At 41.1% G+C, this 16,685-nt stretch overlaps 1 protein-coding gene across 8 annotated transcripts in view; it reads right to left on the bottom strand.

The window, feature by feature from the left end:
- CAMKK2 (calcium/calmodulin dependent protein kinase kinase 2) overlaps positions 1-16,685 on the bottom strand; it is a 215,025-nt gene that overhangs the window by 107,082 nt on the left and 91,258 nt on the right. For all 8 annotated transcript variants that reach the window (XM_073626573.1, XM_073626555.1, XM_073626539.1 and 5 more), the window contains exons 4-6: positions 7,817-7,870; positions 5,124-5,175; positions 2,225-2,355 (exon numbers count right to left, since the gene is read on the bottom strand). In XM_073626573.1, the coding sequence (XP_073482674.1) occupies positions 2,225-2,355; positions 5,124-5,175; positions 7,817-7,870 (237 nt within the window). The remainder of the gene's footprint in view (positions 1-2,224; positions 2,356-5,123; positions 5,176-7,816; positions 7,871-16,685) is intronic.

The following is a 16,685-nucleotide window of genomic DNA, read 5'->3' on the forward strand; positions in this document are numbered from 1 at the left end:
TGACTGCTGCCTGGACCAGTGCTCTCTTCTGGGGACACTACTAAAAGCACAGGTAATACTTTTTTTTTTTTTACCCTTTCCGCAATAGAATTTATTTTGGATTGTACATGCTATGTGTTAAAAATATGAAGGGCCTTCGAAAAAGATATGTTGCCAGGAAATTATCTATGTAGTGTATGCTCCTAGAACGCCTGATGATGCTACTTGGATGTTGGGCCTCTGTATGTGGCCAAGCTGTGTAAAAGTCTCACATGTGGTATCCCCATACTCAGGAGGAGTAGCAGAATGTATTTTGGGGTGTCATTTTTGCTATGTGTTGGAAATATCTTATAAATGGACAACTTTGTGTAAAAAAAAACGCGTTTTTATTTTTTTTCCACATTTTCCAAAAACTTCTGGAAAAAAAATAACCGTTCAAAAGACTCATTATGCCTCATAGATTATACGTTGGGGTGTTTGCTTTCCAAAATGGGGTCATTTTGTGGGCAATTCCATTGTCCTGGTGCTCAAGGGCCTTCAAAAGTGTAATAGGTGGTTGAGAAATGAGATGTGCAATTTATGCTCGTAGATCGCCTGATGGTGCTACTTCAATGTTGGGCCTTTGTATGTGGCCAGATATAACCAGTTAATATGACAATTAAAAAAAAAAAATCTTCCTTTTGCAAAGAATTGTGGGAAAAAATGACAACATAAAAAAAACTCACCATGCTACTTACTTAATACCTTGGAATGTCTACTTTCTAAAAAGGGGTCATTTGGGGGGTATTTGTACTTTTCTGACTTGTTAGTACCTCAAGAAATGAGATTCACCTGATGTACTGAAGGCCTGATGTTTTCAATTTTCAGTGATTGGCACCATAGTTTGTAGACTCTATAACTTTCACAAAGACCAAATAATATACACTAATTTGGGTTATTTTTACCAAAGATATATAGCAGTATAAATTTTGGCCAAAATTTATGAAGAAAAATTACTAATTTGCTAAATTTTATGACAAAAACAAAGAAAAAGGCAATTTTTCACAAAATTTACGGTCTTTTTTTATTTATAGCACAAAATATAAAAAACCCATTAGTGATTAAATACCACCAAAAGAAAGCTCTATTTGTGTGAAAAAAAGGACACAAATTTCATTTGGGTACAGTGTTGCATGACTGAGTAACTGTCATTCAAAGTGTGAGAGCACCGAAAGCTGAAAATTGGTCTGGGCAGGAAGGGGGTTTAAGTGCCCTGTATTGAGGTGGTTAAGCAGTTGCAAAAAATGAAATATTTAAAATGGTATCACCTGACAAGTCCAATAGTGTTTGAATTAGGAGAAATACAAATCCTTTGACAGGTAAAACAGATTTAAATGTTTCATGGTTTGCATATACAATTTTTTTACTTTGGATTTTATTTGCCTGGAGGTCACTGCAGATAGATAATCAAAGGCTAACTCCAACGTTTGTAAAAAAAAAAAAAAAAAAAAAAAAGTACCCATAATGATTAATAAAAATGTGCATTCATTAGTTATTTGCATTTGAGCCTGCACGGCATTGCAGTCATACTCAAGGTACATACCCTTCAGTTAAAGGGCTAAAGGAAGTATCAATGGACTACAAGTGCGGTGATGCCACTGCACTTGTGCTCTATTCAGAGCTACAAGTTCCTCTGCCGTTGTGGCAGATGGGACTGCCAGTTTCTTTCATTCACAGAATCCTGTGAAAGGCCGTAGCTGTGCAGGCAGAGCCACTCTTGTCAAATTTTTGTAGAGGCAGCTGCTAGAAAAAGGGATCAGCACAGTGCCCTAGCTCACTTCCTTTTGAGTAAGGCAAGCCCCCCTGAATTACATCTCCCAAGAGCTCCTTCTTTACACACACAAGCTCCTGGGAGTCAAGGAATAGAAGAATAGTTTTCCTGGGAAAGAAATGAATTCTTGTGGAGAAGGACAAAGAAGGGCAGGGATAGGTGGAATATGGAAGTTCAGCAGGAAAAACTCCTGAAGGAGTAGCAGGAAGGCTGACGACACTGCTTGGAATTTCAATGCAGCAGTGGCAGTTTTCGTTCTCTTTTTCTGCAACTGCAATATTTTGAAGGGAGAAAATTGAGGAAATGTGCATGTATTGCAGAACTGTGGAGCGTATTTGTTTTTATTAAGTCCAGGTATTTACTTTAACAATAACAGATAATATTGTCTGCTTATGACAAATCAAACAGGACATTAAACACTGTGCACAGAATTACCTCAACCAACTTGACAACATTTGGATGGTCCAGCTTTTTCAGAATAGCTATTTCCTGGTAAACTCTCTCGATGGGACCTTTGATCTGAGAGCCATCGTTGGCTGTTTTTGCTCCTCGGGGAGGTGGGCGACCTGTAAAAGGAACAGAAAGATGAAAAATGCATCGCCTGTCTTATAGATACACTCCAGTCAAAAATGAAGTCCAGATATGCATACAGGGATTTTAGTTTTTTCCATGCATAGTAAAGTGTGCAAGCCCACCCTACTCAGTTATCAGTAATCTGGTGATCTGAGAATCCCCTTCACTTACCTGTTTGTAATCCAGAAGAAATATCCTCAAACCCTTATGCTGCAGGCTCTTTTTGTCTCTCACATACAGAAAGCTTCATATATTAATGAGTCTCACAACCACCACTCAAAGTCCAACCTGCCTTGGAAGTGTGAATGTAGCTGGTGATACAGCAAGCAGTTAGAGAGGAAGCTGCACTGCACAGGCTTCAGTAAACACACCCATCTCCCATAAGAGGAGCTGTGTAAATTCTGGCTGTACTGGATCTTACCAAGATAAATGTTGTGAAATGTCTGACTTTAGCACAGTTTCTTGGATTGTAGTAGCAGTTCACTGCTTGGCTTCAATTACCGCCTTGAGCTGCTTTTTTAAAGCAATTGTAAAGGTAAAGAAAGAAAAAAAAAATTACAAACATGTCTATACTTACCTGAAAAGCCCTGAACCTCCTCTTCTCAAGTCCCCCATTAGTGCTACTGGGTCCTCCTCTCTGTCCAGTGGCCCCATGGGAAGCCGCTCCCCATTGGGGCACTCGTGCATGCTCGCTCCTGAGCCCCGCTGCTGCATGTATGGACACAGACAGCAAGACTTGGCCCCGCCCCCCCTAACGGCTTTAATTGACAGCACTGGGAGTCAATGGCTCCCGGTGCCCCAGCAAAGCCAGTGAGACCCGGAAGTAAGGGGAGAGAATGGGGGCCCAGCCATATACCAAAATGACGGCGGCAAAGTGGTTTCAATATGCTGACTGGACGTCATATGCCGTCGTCAGGATATCAAACCGCTGCGCGCCCCCGGGGACGCGCATTGCGGTGATCATTGTTGCGGTGTGTCAGTCTGACACACCGTAACATCGATCTAGGTAAAGAGTTCCTGACGGAGACTCTTTACCATGTGATCAGCCGTGTCCAATCACGGCTGATTACGATGTAAACAGGAAGAGCCGCTGATCGGCTTTTCCTCACTCGCATCTGTCAGACGTGAGTAGAGGAGAGCCGATCGGCTGCTCCTCTGACAGGGGGGTCTGTGCTTATTGATTATCAGCACAGCCCCCCTGAGGATGCCCACACTGGACCACCAGGGACGCCACTAGGACCACCAGGGATGTCACCACCAGGTATGCCACCCTAGACCACCAGGGATGCCAATCAGTGCCCACAATGGATGCCAATCAGTGCCCACAATGGGCATCACTGATTGGCAGGCATTGTTGTTTGGCACTGATTGGCATCCATCTGTACCATCAATTAGTGTACATCAGTGCCACATATAAGTGCCCATCCGTGCCACCTATCAGTGCCGCCTATCAGTGCCACCTATGTCTACCCTTCAGTGCTGCATATCAGTGCCACCATCAGTACCCATCAGTGCCGCCTATCAGTGCCCATCATCAGTGCCACCTCATCGGTGCCCATCAGTGCCACTTTATCAGTGCCCGTCAGTGCAGCCCCATCAGTGAAGGAGAAAAGTTTTGTAACAGAAACAAAAAAAAAACATTTTTTTTCCAAATTTTCTGTCTTTTTTTTTATTTGTTCAGCAGAAAAAAAAAGTCCCAGAGGTGATCAAATACCACCAAAAGAAAGCTATATTTGTGGGAACAAAATCATAAAAATGTAGTTTGGGTACAGTGTTGTATGACTGCGCAATTGTCATTCAAAGTGCGACAGCACTGAAAGCTGAAAATTAGTCTGGGCAGGAAGGTGTATAAGTGCCCTGTATTGAAGTGGTTAAACAGAGAGAATGGTATAAAACATTTAAAGTAACTTTTGCAGCAGGAGAGGAGGGGGCGGGCACTGACACAGTAGCAGACAGGCAGGGAGGGGAGGAGGACAGAGGGAGATACAGGACAGATGCAGATAGCGGCGGCTGACAGAGGCACATAAACAGATCATGGTGTCAGGGCTCAGCAGCCATGGTATACCGTGGTCAGTTTACAGGGGGGAGAGCAGAAACTGGCACAAGCACTGTGCTGTATTAACATGCTTTAAAGGAACGGGAACTATATATATATTTTTTTTTTAGGTTAACAAACACTTTAAGCACTGTTAAGGCCATAAGAACATATCATCACACACATTTACTAATGTATTGGAAAATCCATGTGGAACTAAAAAGCTGCAAAGAATCTTCATGCGTGTATAAGAGCAGCCTTGTGTCCAAAACTAATTGGCACTAACACCCTTATGCACTTAACTCTCTTCCGTTGATATGCATGTTTATGCAAATACACTGAAGATAAAATCCCCCATGTGCAACACGCAGAGAGCTACTAAAAGCATCTATTTTGGCTTATTAGTGCTTTTTCTCATAAAGGTCTAAATAGGGAACTACATGGTAATTTTGCAATTATGCTCTATTTAGAAAAAAACTGAACACGAAGCCTTGCAGACACCCCAGCAATCCTAGAGTTGTGGTGTGGGTCTGTGTATAATGATGCTGAATTTCTTGTGTTAAACATAGGCACTGAACTAGCTGCCTCTTTATTTATTACAGAACAAGCAAGCAGCCAGTGCAGTCACACTGATGTGCATACTGTGACCCAGGAGTGTATTGAAGCATCTGGATATTACAGCTAGACAACCAGCATTTCAATGGGCTCTAAACATCTGAAACTCACGTGGAAATCCAGCTTGCCTCATTAATTTCTTCTTGGAAAGAACCTTCATTGCCTAGAACACCAAAAAAGTCAGAAAAATATGTGAATTACAAACGTTTAGGATATATTTCACATCAAAATTGTTTCAATATGCATGTTTTATCATGTAAATAAAATAAATACATTTATTTATTACAGGTAGTTATTTGGTGCTTTCAATTTTCACAGCACTTTACATATGTGTATTATACATTCACATCAGTTAAAAAGAAGGATCCTTATGGAGAGCCCTAGTCTTAGACATTGACATGAGTCGTAATACTTTTGGCTATGTTGCACCATTTAGATGTGTATTGTAAATGCTAATATCACATGTGTACCCAAAAACATTTCTCTACAGACAAAAAAAAAAAAAAAAAGAAAACGCACAACTGCAAATTGATCTTGCAACAGTGGCAGATGTCAAAACGATTATTCCAGGAACTGCTGTAAGTGAGAATACATGCCTATTTATTGTGCTTCATCATTCGCTTAAAGTGTTATTAAACACACACTGTTTAATTTACTTTTCTCTTTCTGTATATTGATGATGGCACTGTAATTATTTTAATTTAAAAGCCCTCTAAGTACCTTCTTTCCTAATTGATATACAGCTATTACATGACCCAGCTCTTTCCAAGCCTGTCTGCAGGGAAACAGTGGCAGGAAGAGCTTCTAGTCCTCTGCTGCTGGTCACATGTTCAAAATAAAGAAAAACAGCCTTTACAATACAGAGCAAAATAATAATTAATCAATAAACAGTTTTTAATTGTAATACAAATATATATTTGAAATCTAATCTTTATGACTTTTTCGCAATAACATGATGTGGACGGATAACTGCCAATCACAGGCTGTGTCATGACCCCCCAGCCTTTGTCTTAGAATAACAGGGAAGTGAAGCCTCCATCAATCAAGATGTAATATCCCACTCCCATTGTGTTTAGCTGGTTAGTGGGCATGGAGGAGGAGGAAGGGAGTGGACTGTGTTTTACCACTGTGTATATGCCCACATGTGTGACTCCTTAGTCACATGGGCTGCTCAGATGTGATAGGGAGGAAATGCTCAGGGTAGAAAATACACTAAAAACTGAGCATGTGCAGAGCTGCCAACACTGCTCTGCAGAATCTCTAACTACAGTGGGGACATGGGTAGGAGGGGGAGACAGAGAACAGCAGGATTGATGAGGTTTTTTGCAGAATACCAAAAAAATATTCCATAGTGACTATGAACAGCATGTAATACAGCATTTATTAAAAGTTTTTAATGCTGCAGGTTTAATGACACTGTAAACTTAAGTATATCTAAAGCCAATATTTTTTTAGTTTTGGCTAGATTGGTGTGGGTTGTACCTACAGTTCAAAAGGTGAAACCTCCCCAAATGGACACACATGGCAAAAAAAAAATTGCCAGAGGTGTTTACCAAGCCATACCCTATCCACAATGGAAAACACCTTTCAGTTTGAGATATACCTTATGCACATAATAAAATTGAAAATGGGAACTGGGAGCTTTATTCAATAGGCCTGGGAACTCATCCCCTCATTTTTTGTAGCATATGCCATCACTACAAATAATGAGAAATTGTGACAGGGGCACCACTTTTAGTATTCCCACATAACTTTATTAGTTACAAAAATATTCCACACACTTCTTTCTTCACCATTAAAATCAAGACAATGTTGTCCAAAATAGCTTACAGGCACTAGATGCCCCACTAAATCATATCCTCCTATTGGGAAAACTGCATGGCAACAATGAAAGAAGTCCAGAGGGGTGTGGCTAGCCCCCTCATCCATGTGTCAGAGGCAGATGACAAAACACACAGGTACACTGGCATGCGGCGACCTCCTCCCCGGCCACCATCTCCATGGAGGTACAGGAAAAAGCGCGGGACTGCATCTTATGCGTAAAACAAAGAAAGCCTGTTCCAATATGTGCAAATGTAAAATAGTATTCACAATTCTGATTAGGCTGTGCAATATAGAAAATCTGTTCATTCTGGATGAAGGTGAAGTGTGTAATAGTTATTTTTTCATTATTACACCATTGAGGTAGAGGGTTTGCCCAATAATGAACTGTCTCAGGCTGCTATCTGCAAAGCGGCATTATAACTTGCTGGGTAATACAGTTTGTGGACTGGTTCTTCAATTGCCATGCAAGTTGGAAAGTAATCCCCAAGTCTTTTAGTTGAGATATATTTTGAAGAATCGGGACATGTGTGTCAATGTTTGAGGAATGACGGATTTGCTTACTGCAGGATCCAACTAGATTACATCCGGAACAGAACTTTAAAAACTCCATTCATAAATGTGCCTGTTGAACAGATTTATTGACATATCTATGGATATTCATATCACTTTCAACACCAACTTTCCTGTGAAGTTTGAATTAAAAAAAAAAAAAAAAGGGGGTGGGGGGGGGGGGGGGTCGGGGCAGGCACTAGAGGTAGTTAGTGAAGAACATTGTCCAGTTTTTTGAGAAGAAGGGCATGTGCCTTGTATTTTTGTCACGCAAAATACTGATTTATACAATAAATATATTTCTGATTAATTTTGAAACACTCACAAATGTTCGTGTTAATAGGCAAGTGTGTTTAAAAAAGTATATGTGTAAATATGCACACAATATATGTATTATGCACTGTGTGTGTGTATAATATATAATCGCTTACATAGTATGTGTTGTCATCTTCATTATATGCCAGCTTCACCACTCCGTAGGAGCCCTGCAAGGATATAAAACAGAAAATCTTACCCAACTGAACATAATGAACAAAATAATAAAGATTGCAATGTATTATTGTGTGGTAAGGTGCATTCATTTTGAGATGGCTGGAAGTGTACTTTACCACAAGAAAAAGGGGCCCTGCACCTTTTTTTTTTTAAATGCCTGGCATGTACATTGTGGTGTGCTCCAGCATGGGTGCATTGTTGGCTTCTAGAATAGCACACTGAGGTGTCATTAAAAATTAATACCACTGCAAAACATCACACATTAACGCAATGCAAAGATGTGAATGCGCCCTCTGACTTATTTCCAAACAGAAGGTGTGATTGCGGACCTCCTACCAAAAATGATACTGTCAATGACAGAAACGAAGATCCGAAGTTTCACCTCCACTTGCTACATATATGTTCTAATTCTCGGACTCAGGAAGTGCTGAATCCAGAAATACAGAAAGCCGGAAAACTAGGTGTCAGCATTGGTAGCCTCCATATTTGTCTCAGCCTTGCAAACAGATTTGATGTTTTTCCTTATACTGCCACAAAAATACAAGACTTATTAGCTGCTGCCGTTTTTGGCAATCCTATAGCTGGGGACACATGGGCTGAAAATTGGCCAGTTCAGCAGGAGCCAGCCAACTTTCGGTAAGTGTGCGCAGCCATCTCTCCTACAGAAGCCGGTCTAACCATTGGCTTTTGTCAAAGGGACATGCATCCAACCAGTGCTTGCAGCTAATGCCTGCAAGCGGTGATCGAACAGCAGGGGAGATTGCTGAACCAATATCGCTTATGTCAGCGTGTACCTAGCTTAAGCAACACAATACTCCAAAACAAAAATGTAAACGTGCATGCACTTAGCCTCCCTGGCGGTTTTCCCGAGTGTGGCTCGGGGTTAAATTTCAGCACCATTAGCGGTAACCCTGAGCCACACTCGGGATTACATCTCAGGATCCTGGTGCAGTGTTACTTATCTTGTCCCCAGGATCCTGCGATGTCCCCCCCCGCGGTGTTTGCCGGCTCTGTCCTTTGCCCCCAATGTCCTGTGTGCCGGGCTCCGTTCCCTGTGAGCGCCGTGACACATGGGGGCGGAGCCTGGCGGCAAATTCAAAAAAGTGAAAATTCATAATACATACAGTACACTGTAATCTTACAGATTATATTACTGTATGAAATCATTTCACATCCCTTTTGTCCCTAGTGCTTTGTCCAATGCCCTGCATGCAGTTTTATATGATATATACTGTTCTTTCTGCCTGGAAACTGGAGATTGTCCATAGCAACCAAAAAGTGGCCCTTTACATCAAAAGTGGCTTTAGACCAGCTAGAAAACAGCGATAGTAAATTAGAACACTTGCAGAACTGAGAGATAGTGAATCGTGGGGAAATTTATTTTATTATTACTATATTTTTATTTTTTATAATTATTTATATTTATTTATTATATTATAATTTATGATTTTGTGTTTCAAACTTCATCATACCCGGGATATCTACTAGACGACGGATTTAAGTGTGTTATTGCTAAGAATTACAGGCCTACAATATAAAACACCAAATTTCTATGCAAAATAATTGTACCGCTTTGAGACGCAAAAATCTGAAATAATCATACTGCCAGGGAGGTTAATTACAATAGGTTAAAAAAAAACTACTTTTTCTTACATTATATCTATACTGTATAGTGACCTTGATATGATTCGCAGTCCAATTTTTTACTGTGGCAGTTTGTTTTTACTGGATTTTATTGCTGCTTGTGGCTTGTCTTTACTTTAAGGGTGTGATCACACACATACACACACCTATGACAACAAGATAAGTTGATTAAAATGAAATGTAATTTTTTGATCCACCTAGGTCATAAATGTATATATGGATGGCAATAAAGTAGTGTTGAAATGCTGCCAAAGAGAAGGAAGGAATGACATCAACACTTGTGGGTGAGGGGAAACTGAAGGCATAGGATATTTTCTGAAGAATCTGAGACTGAAAACACATTCTCAAAGAATATCTCAAAGCTGAAGTTTAGTGAAATAAAAAAAAAAACGCAGCAGAGACAGCACTTCAAGCGGTTATAAACCGCAGATGTTCAAAAAAAAAAACAACAACCTGGAAGGCAATGGCATAATGTGCTAGTATACATCGCATACTAGCACATTATGAAATACTCACCTTGAAACAAAGCCCTCCAGTGCACCGATGAGAGGGCTAACATGTTCCCTCTCTCTTTCTTTCGGGTTCGCGAGCTCTGGCTATGTGATTGGCCGGAGCCGTGATGGCGAAGTATGCTGGACCTTCAGAGCACATGCACCAGTGATGTCACTGGCAGCATGCAGGGTGAATATCTCCGAAACAGTGTACGTTTAGGAGATATTCATTTTACCTACAGGTAAGCCTTATTATAGGCTTAACTGTAGGTAAAAATGACCAAGTGGGGTTTACAACCGCTTTACCAGAAGTGAAGAGTGTGCCGTGTTTGACTGAATTCCTAAACCTTGTACCCCTAGATTTTCCTGTAGAGGCGAAATGAGTGGCTGCACCTGTGACAGGCACCTGTGAAATGCCAACTACATCCTCTCTTTCCACCTCCATGCTCCATTCATATAAGAGAGTGCGCCTTCTCCAATCACGGAATGCTTTTCTTTGTGGAAACCAATAGTATGGCTTCTTTGAATGGAGCATGGAGGCGGAAAGGGTGGGCATTAGGGCTGCAACTAACGATTATTTTCATAATCGATTAGTTAGCCGATTATTGTTTCGATTAATCGGTTAATAACCTTAAAAAGAAGTGTGGTGTATAATTTAGTTAATATGTAAAGTTTAAAAAAAGGCAATTTATTCCTAAATATCTTTATATGCAGGGGTAAATATAAATAACCAACTATATGGTTAGGGAGTAAAATCTTTAATCCTCTCTGAGAATAACAGACAGAAGACATACTCTATATACTATTAGAGGTTGAATCTGGTAAATATCATCAGACTCAGATCAAATTTTTTTATGTAAAGAAAAAAAAAAAATTCTAGATTCTAGATCTAAATTGTTTTGCAGATTTTCAAACCGAACTGTAATATTACATGCTTTTCTTCAGCTTCTCCATTGAAGTATATTGAACCAAAAAAGCACCGTTTTGCATTAAAAAAGGTCCTTGACCCTTTCCAAATACACAGCAGCTGAAAAAAGCATAGATGTTAAATGAACTGTAGTGCATTTCTGCAAAAAGCATCAAAAACACATGGGTGGGAAACAGGCCTAAGACATTTAGTAACATAATAGAGTTAAAAAAAAAAAAAAAAAAAAAAATTAGCCCTTCTTTTTTTTACTGTGCAACAGTGAAAGTAAGAGATTATTTGCTCTTTTTGTACTATGTAGGGCTAATTTTAGCTTTTTTAACCCCATTATGTTACTGGCCAATTAATCGATTATGAAAATAGTAATCGATTAATTTCATAATCGATTAGTTGTCGATTAATCGATTAGTTGTTACAGCCAATGAGACGCGAGACCCGGGAGAGCCTTGGCTCTCGTGCACATCGCTGGCTTGAGATCAGACTTAGGTAAGTATTGGGGGAGGGGATGTTAAGGGGGAGCTGCACAATTAATTTTTTTTTACTTTCATAAATAGAATGCATGAGGGTAAAAAATCTTCAGTCTTTTGAACCACATTAAGCGGAACTGGGAGATACAACATAGGTTTTATGCAAAATCAGAGAATAAAATGTGTTTGTTTTCAATAGGTGAGCATCAGATAAGGCATGTTTACTTTTTAAAATTTATAATAAAAATAAAATCCTTCATACTCCTCAGCTCCCCATACTTTTTATTATTTTACATAAATAAATCCATAATTTACAAAAAAAAAATGCTTTGTGTTCTTAAGCCTTTATGTTTTTAAAATATTTAAACACAACACCAAAAAATTCCACAGGTCATCTCACATCTGCCCATAGTACAATGGAGCTGGCAAGTTAAAGTGGAACTTCACTCTCCCAATCAACAATATTTTTAATTCTCATGCTCCTAGTTTTAGTAAAGAGATAGGAAAGTATATCATAGTTACGGGACGTACTAAACTGCTTTTTTTGTTACATTTCTTCAGTTACTTCCTGGTTTCCTGCCTAGACAAATGATGTCATACATCCCAGGACTCTTCAGGAGGGGGGAGAGGAGGAGGGGGTTTCTCAGCTAAGTACACTCTCCTGCATGCATACTTGAACTAAGAGCTGGAAAAAAATGCTACATGAATCATTTGCCCTTACTCAAGATGGCCACAGCCAGAAATGCTAGGGGGGTGTTTTTCAAGGAGATTTCTCATCAAAATAAAGCACAGAGCCATAGATGGATGGCTGAGTTTGCTTTGTATAGTAAAAATGAATGAAATAGCGTTTTTGGTTTGTGGTGAAGATCCGCTTTAATGCCCTTGTATGTATGTTATACTGTATGTTCCATATTCAGAGTTCCATAATCCAATTCAATATTAAGAAACAACTAAACCAAATAACAAAAATGCACTATATTGCAGCTTAGCATCCTCTTCAACATGGTGGCTACATTCATTTTCTGACAAAAACATTGTCAGTGAAGACAAAGATTATTTGTTAAAGAGGCGCATGCGCAGAGCCTGACCAAGCGGACATGCAGGATTAGAGTTCTGCTCCAGGGACAACCACACCGAAGAACTACAAGCAGCAGCGGCTCCCTGAATGACGCCCACAGACGCTTATAGTCCCTTAGAGTCCTCCGCAACTGCAGCCATGGTCCTAGGGTGTTCCAAAGCCAAATACAAGGCTGGAAACATCAGGGACGCTCTGTCCCGGCCTTTTGCCAAGATGGCGCCGTCAGCTTCCTCACAGCCTAGCACACCGCGCTCTGCCAAGTCACAGACAAACAGCCTGAAGACACAGGATATTGCCAGTGAGTCTGATTCTGACAGCATGTTTAAACAATTTCAACAAATGTTACAGAAAGCACTTAAGCAGACATCAGATCACATCACTGACAAACTGACACACGAGATCAGAGAGCTGGGCCAGAGAACTGCAGAGCTGGAAGTGAGGGTGGATGAACTAGAGAACCACACACAGCTTTACCCTACTGAAATTGAAAATCTCAAGGGGGAGAACCTAGTGCTGCAATCTCGTTTGGAAAACTAAGAGAATAGAGACTGCCGCTCTAACTTACGGATTAGGGGGATCCTGAGACAATTCTTGATGTGCAGGCCACCATGATGGCCCTTTTTCAGGAACTACAACCTGCCATCCCAGTGGAGAGATTGGAGATGGATAGGGTACACAGAGCCCTAGCCACACGCAAACCCAATGGCTTTTCGCCTTACTCAGAGCCCTTGGCACAACTGTTTAGGTCAGACCCTGATGTCAAAGGGATAGAACTGGGTGGCTTTCACCACAAAGTGTGCCTCTTCGCAGACTATATTCTAGTCTTCTTAGCTCATCCTCACGTTTCTGCCCCAAATCTGCTCACCATACTAGACACCTTTGCCTAAGTCTCTGGGCTCCATGTTAACCCCAAAAAATCGAATGTGCTCAACATTTCCCTATCACAGTCTGAACTACAACAAGCCCGGGCCTCCCTGCCATTTACTTGGGTGACACATCTCCCATATTTGGGGGTACAATGCACAGTCTCATTATCAGATCTTTTTGTGTCTAATTACTTTCCACTACTGAGACAAGTCACCAATCTCATGAAACATTGGTCCTCTCTTCCCTTATCCTGGCTTGGTCAGATTAATGCCATGAAAATCGATATTGTCTAAACCCTTATACCTATTCTGGGTACTCCCCATATCAGTACCATCATATTTCCTACGGCTTACGCAGCGCAGAGTAATGTCCTACATATGGGGAACCACTAAGCCCCGTATACCTAAATCAACGCTTTATCTTACTAAATTATGCGGCGGGTTGGGCATACCAAATTTCTCATCTTACTACTATGCAGCGCAACTCGCACAATTGCCCAAGTACCATGCAGCAGTGGAAACACTGCTGTGGGTTGCCATCGAATCAATCAATTGCAACCCTATTTCTGTGGCTAATATACTGTGGCTCCAACCGAAAGACAGAGCTCACCTCTCAAACCCCATTACTAAACTCTCCCTAACCATCTGGGACAAATTTAGGGACACCCGCAATCTCCAATCCCCTCACAACCCCCTACTCTCCTTCCTCAGAAATCCTGCCTTTTACCCAGCTTGGGAATCCCTTTCGGTGTTCATGGCCTGGCATGGCATTGAGGTTTTCCCTGAAGATATTTTATGTGTAACCTGCTCAACAGCAATAGTTATTTCTTTTCAATTCTCCTGCTTTTGCTGCCTTTGCGGTATGCAGGATAAAGGAGATTAGATTGCTAGAGGGGGTTATGGGATGTGATCCCGCACTTCCGGGTAAGGGGCGTGCATGCCACCGCCAATGGGCAGGTGCCGGGCACTCAATGTCCTCCGGCTCCTGCTGATCGCCAGGCAGAAAGGCGGTATACCTATGTAAACAAGGTGACAGGTGGGAAGGGATGAAGTTTGTGTCCCTGCAAAGCAGAGAATACATTCCATATCTTCCTCTAGTAAAAGCACCTCACACAGTATAGTAAAACACCGGTTAGAAGTGTTAATTTCGTCAGTGGCATTTTTACAGTGGCAAAAACTAAACGAAAAGTACACCACTGGGGAAAACTATGATGAAAATCAATTCTGTTTTTGTTAACAAATGAAAACGAAATTAAAATGTGAGGCAGGGACGTTTACTCTCATGAACTAACTTCCGATTTCCACGGAGCTCTGCCTGCTTCCAGCATTACAGGCCTCTGATTGCTCAGACAACTGTCCAGAGAAGCACTGTGCATTACAGGCCTCCTGAGTCCCGACAAGAGTCCCACTCCTGACTCACTACGTTGACTGTCCAGAGCAGAGAGCACCCACTGTGAGTGTGTACATTACAATTACAGGCCTGAGGCCTCCCCTTAGACCACCGCCCATCCAAAGCACTGTGTGTGCATTACAGGCCTCCTCTGACCACCGGAATCCAGGGCACTGTGCATTACAGGCCATCCCTCAGACCTGAGACCACCAACCAGCACTGTGCAACATTACAGGCCTCCTCTGACCACCGTCCAGCGCACTGCGTGGATTACAGGCCTCCTCAGACCACCATCCAGAGCACTGTGCAATGCAATACAGGCCTCCTCAGACCACCGTCCAGAGCACTGCATGCAATACAGGCCTCCTCAGACCACCGTCCAGAGCACTGTGCAATGCAATACAGACCTCCTCAGACCACCATCCAGAGCACTGTGTGCATTACAGGCCTCCTCAGACCACCATCCAGAGCACTATGCAGCATTACAGGCCTCCTCAGACCAACGTCCAGAGCACTGTGCAGCATTACAGGCCTCCTCAGACCATCCAGAGTGGCTAAATCTGTATCTGTGTGTTTGTTCAAACCTTAATACCATAAATAATAACATATTATTATTATTTTACTCCAGGAGTATATACGTTTGGAAATTCTAGAGAAATGCTTAAATAATGCCTTACAATTTAACCTAACCCATTCAATTTTAGTAGAATAAAATTAATTTAGTCGACTAAAATTAAGACATTTTAGTCAACTAAAATGTAGGGCATTTTAGTCGACTAAAACGTACTGCAGATTTAGTGGACTAAATCTAAAACAATTGCAGATGACTAAAATGGGACTAAAACTAAAATGGCATTTTAGTCAAAAGACTTATGCCGTGTACACATGAGCTGAATATACGACAGAAAAAGTCAGACGAAAGCTTTTCATCGTCTATTCCGATCGTGTGTATGCCTCATCTGACTTTTTTTTTTCGAAAATTCTGACGGACCTAGAAATGGAACATGTTCTAAATATTTCTGACATAACCAATTCCTATTGGCAAAACCGCTCGTCTGCTGTTCCGACATACCAAAAACGACGCATGCTCTGAAGCAAGTATGAGACGGAAGCTATTGGCAACTGGCTATTGCACTTCCTTTTTCTAGTCCCGTTGTACGCGTTCTGGATGGTCGGACTTTGGTGTGACCGTGTGTAGGCAAGACTGCTTGAGCGGAATTCCGGCGGAGTTCTGTCGGAGAAACCTTCGGAGTTTATTCCGATGGCAAAACCGGCCGTGTGTACAGGGCATAAGACTAAAACGAAATCAAAATGTGTGGCCAAAATTAACACTGCTGGTTAGGCACATAGTTAACCCTTTGATTGCCCCTGATGTTAACCCCTTCCCAGCCAGAGTCATTAGTACAGTGACCGTACATATTTTTAGCACTGATCACTTTATTAGTGTCACTGGTCCCCAAAAAGTGTCAGTTAGGGATTATGTAGATGCTATAACTTTTGCGCAAACCAATTAAAATACGCTTATTGGGATTTTTTATCAAAAATATGTAGCAGAATACATATTTGCCTAAATTTAGGAAGAAATCTAATTTTCTTTCAATTTTTTTATTGGATAGGTTTTATAGCAAAAAAGTTAAAAATACAGTGTTTTTTCCAAAATTGTCGGTCTTTGTTTATAGCGCAAAAAATAAAAAACGCAGAGATAATCAAATACCACCAAAAGAAAGCTCTACTTGTGTGAAAAAAGGACATAAATTTTGTTTTGGTGTAACATCGCACGGCCGCGCATTTGTCAGTTAAAGCGACGCAGTGCCAAATTGCAAAAAGTGCTCTGGTCAGGAAGGGGGTAATATCTTCCGGGGCTGAAGCGGTTGAAAAGGACATATTTTTGAGTTTGCCTATTTTGCCTACATGTGACAAAGGTTATTTTTTCCCTCAATTTCTACA

Source organism: Aquarana catesbeiana, linkage group LG01 (assembly GCF_042186555.1).
Source record: "Aquarana catesbeiana isolate 2022-GZ linkage group LG01, ASM4218655v1, whole genome shotgun sequence".
Taxonomy (NCBI): domain Eukaryota; kingdom Metazoa; phylum Chordata; class Amphibia; order Anura; family Ranidae; genus Aquarana; species Aquarana catesbeiana.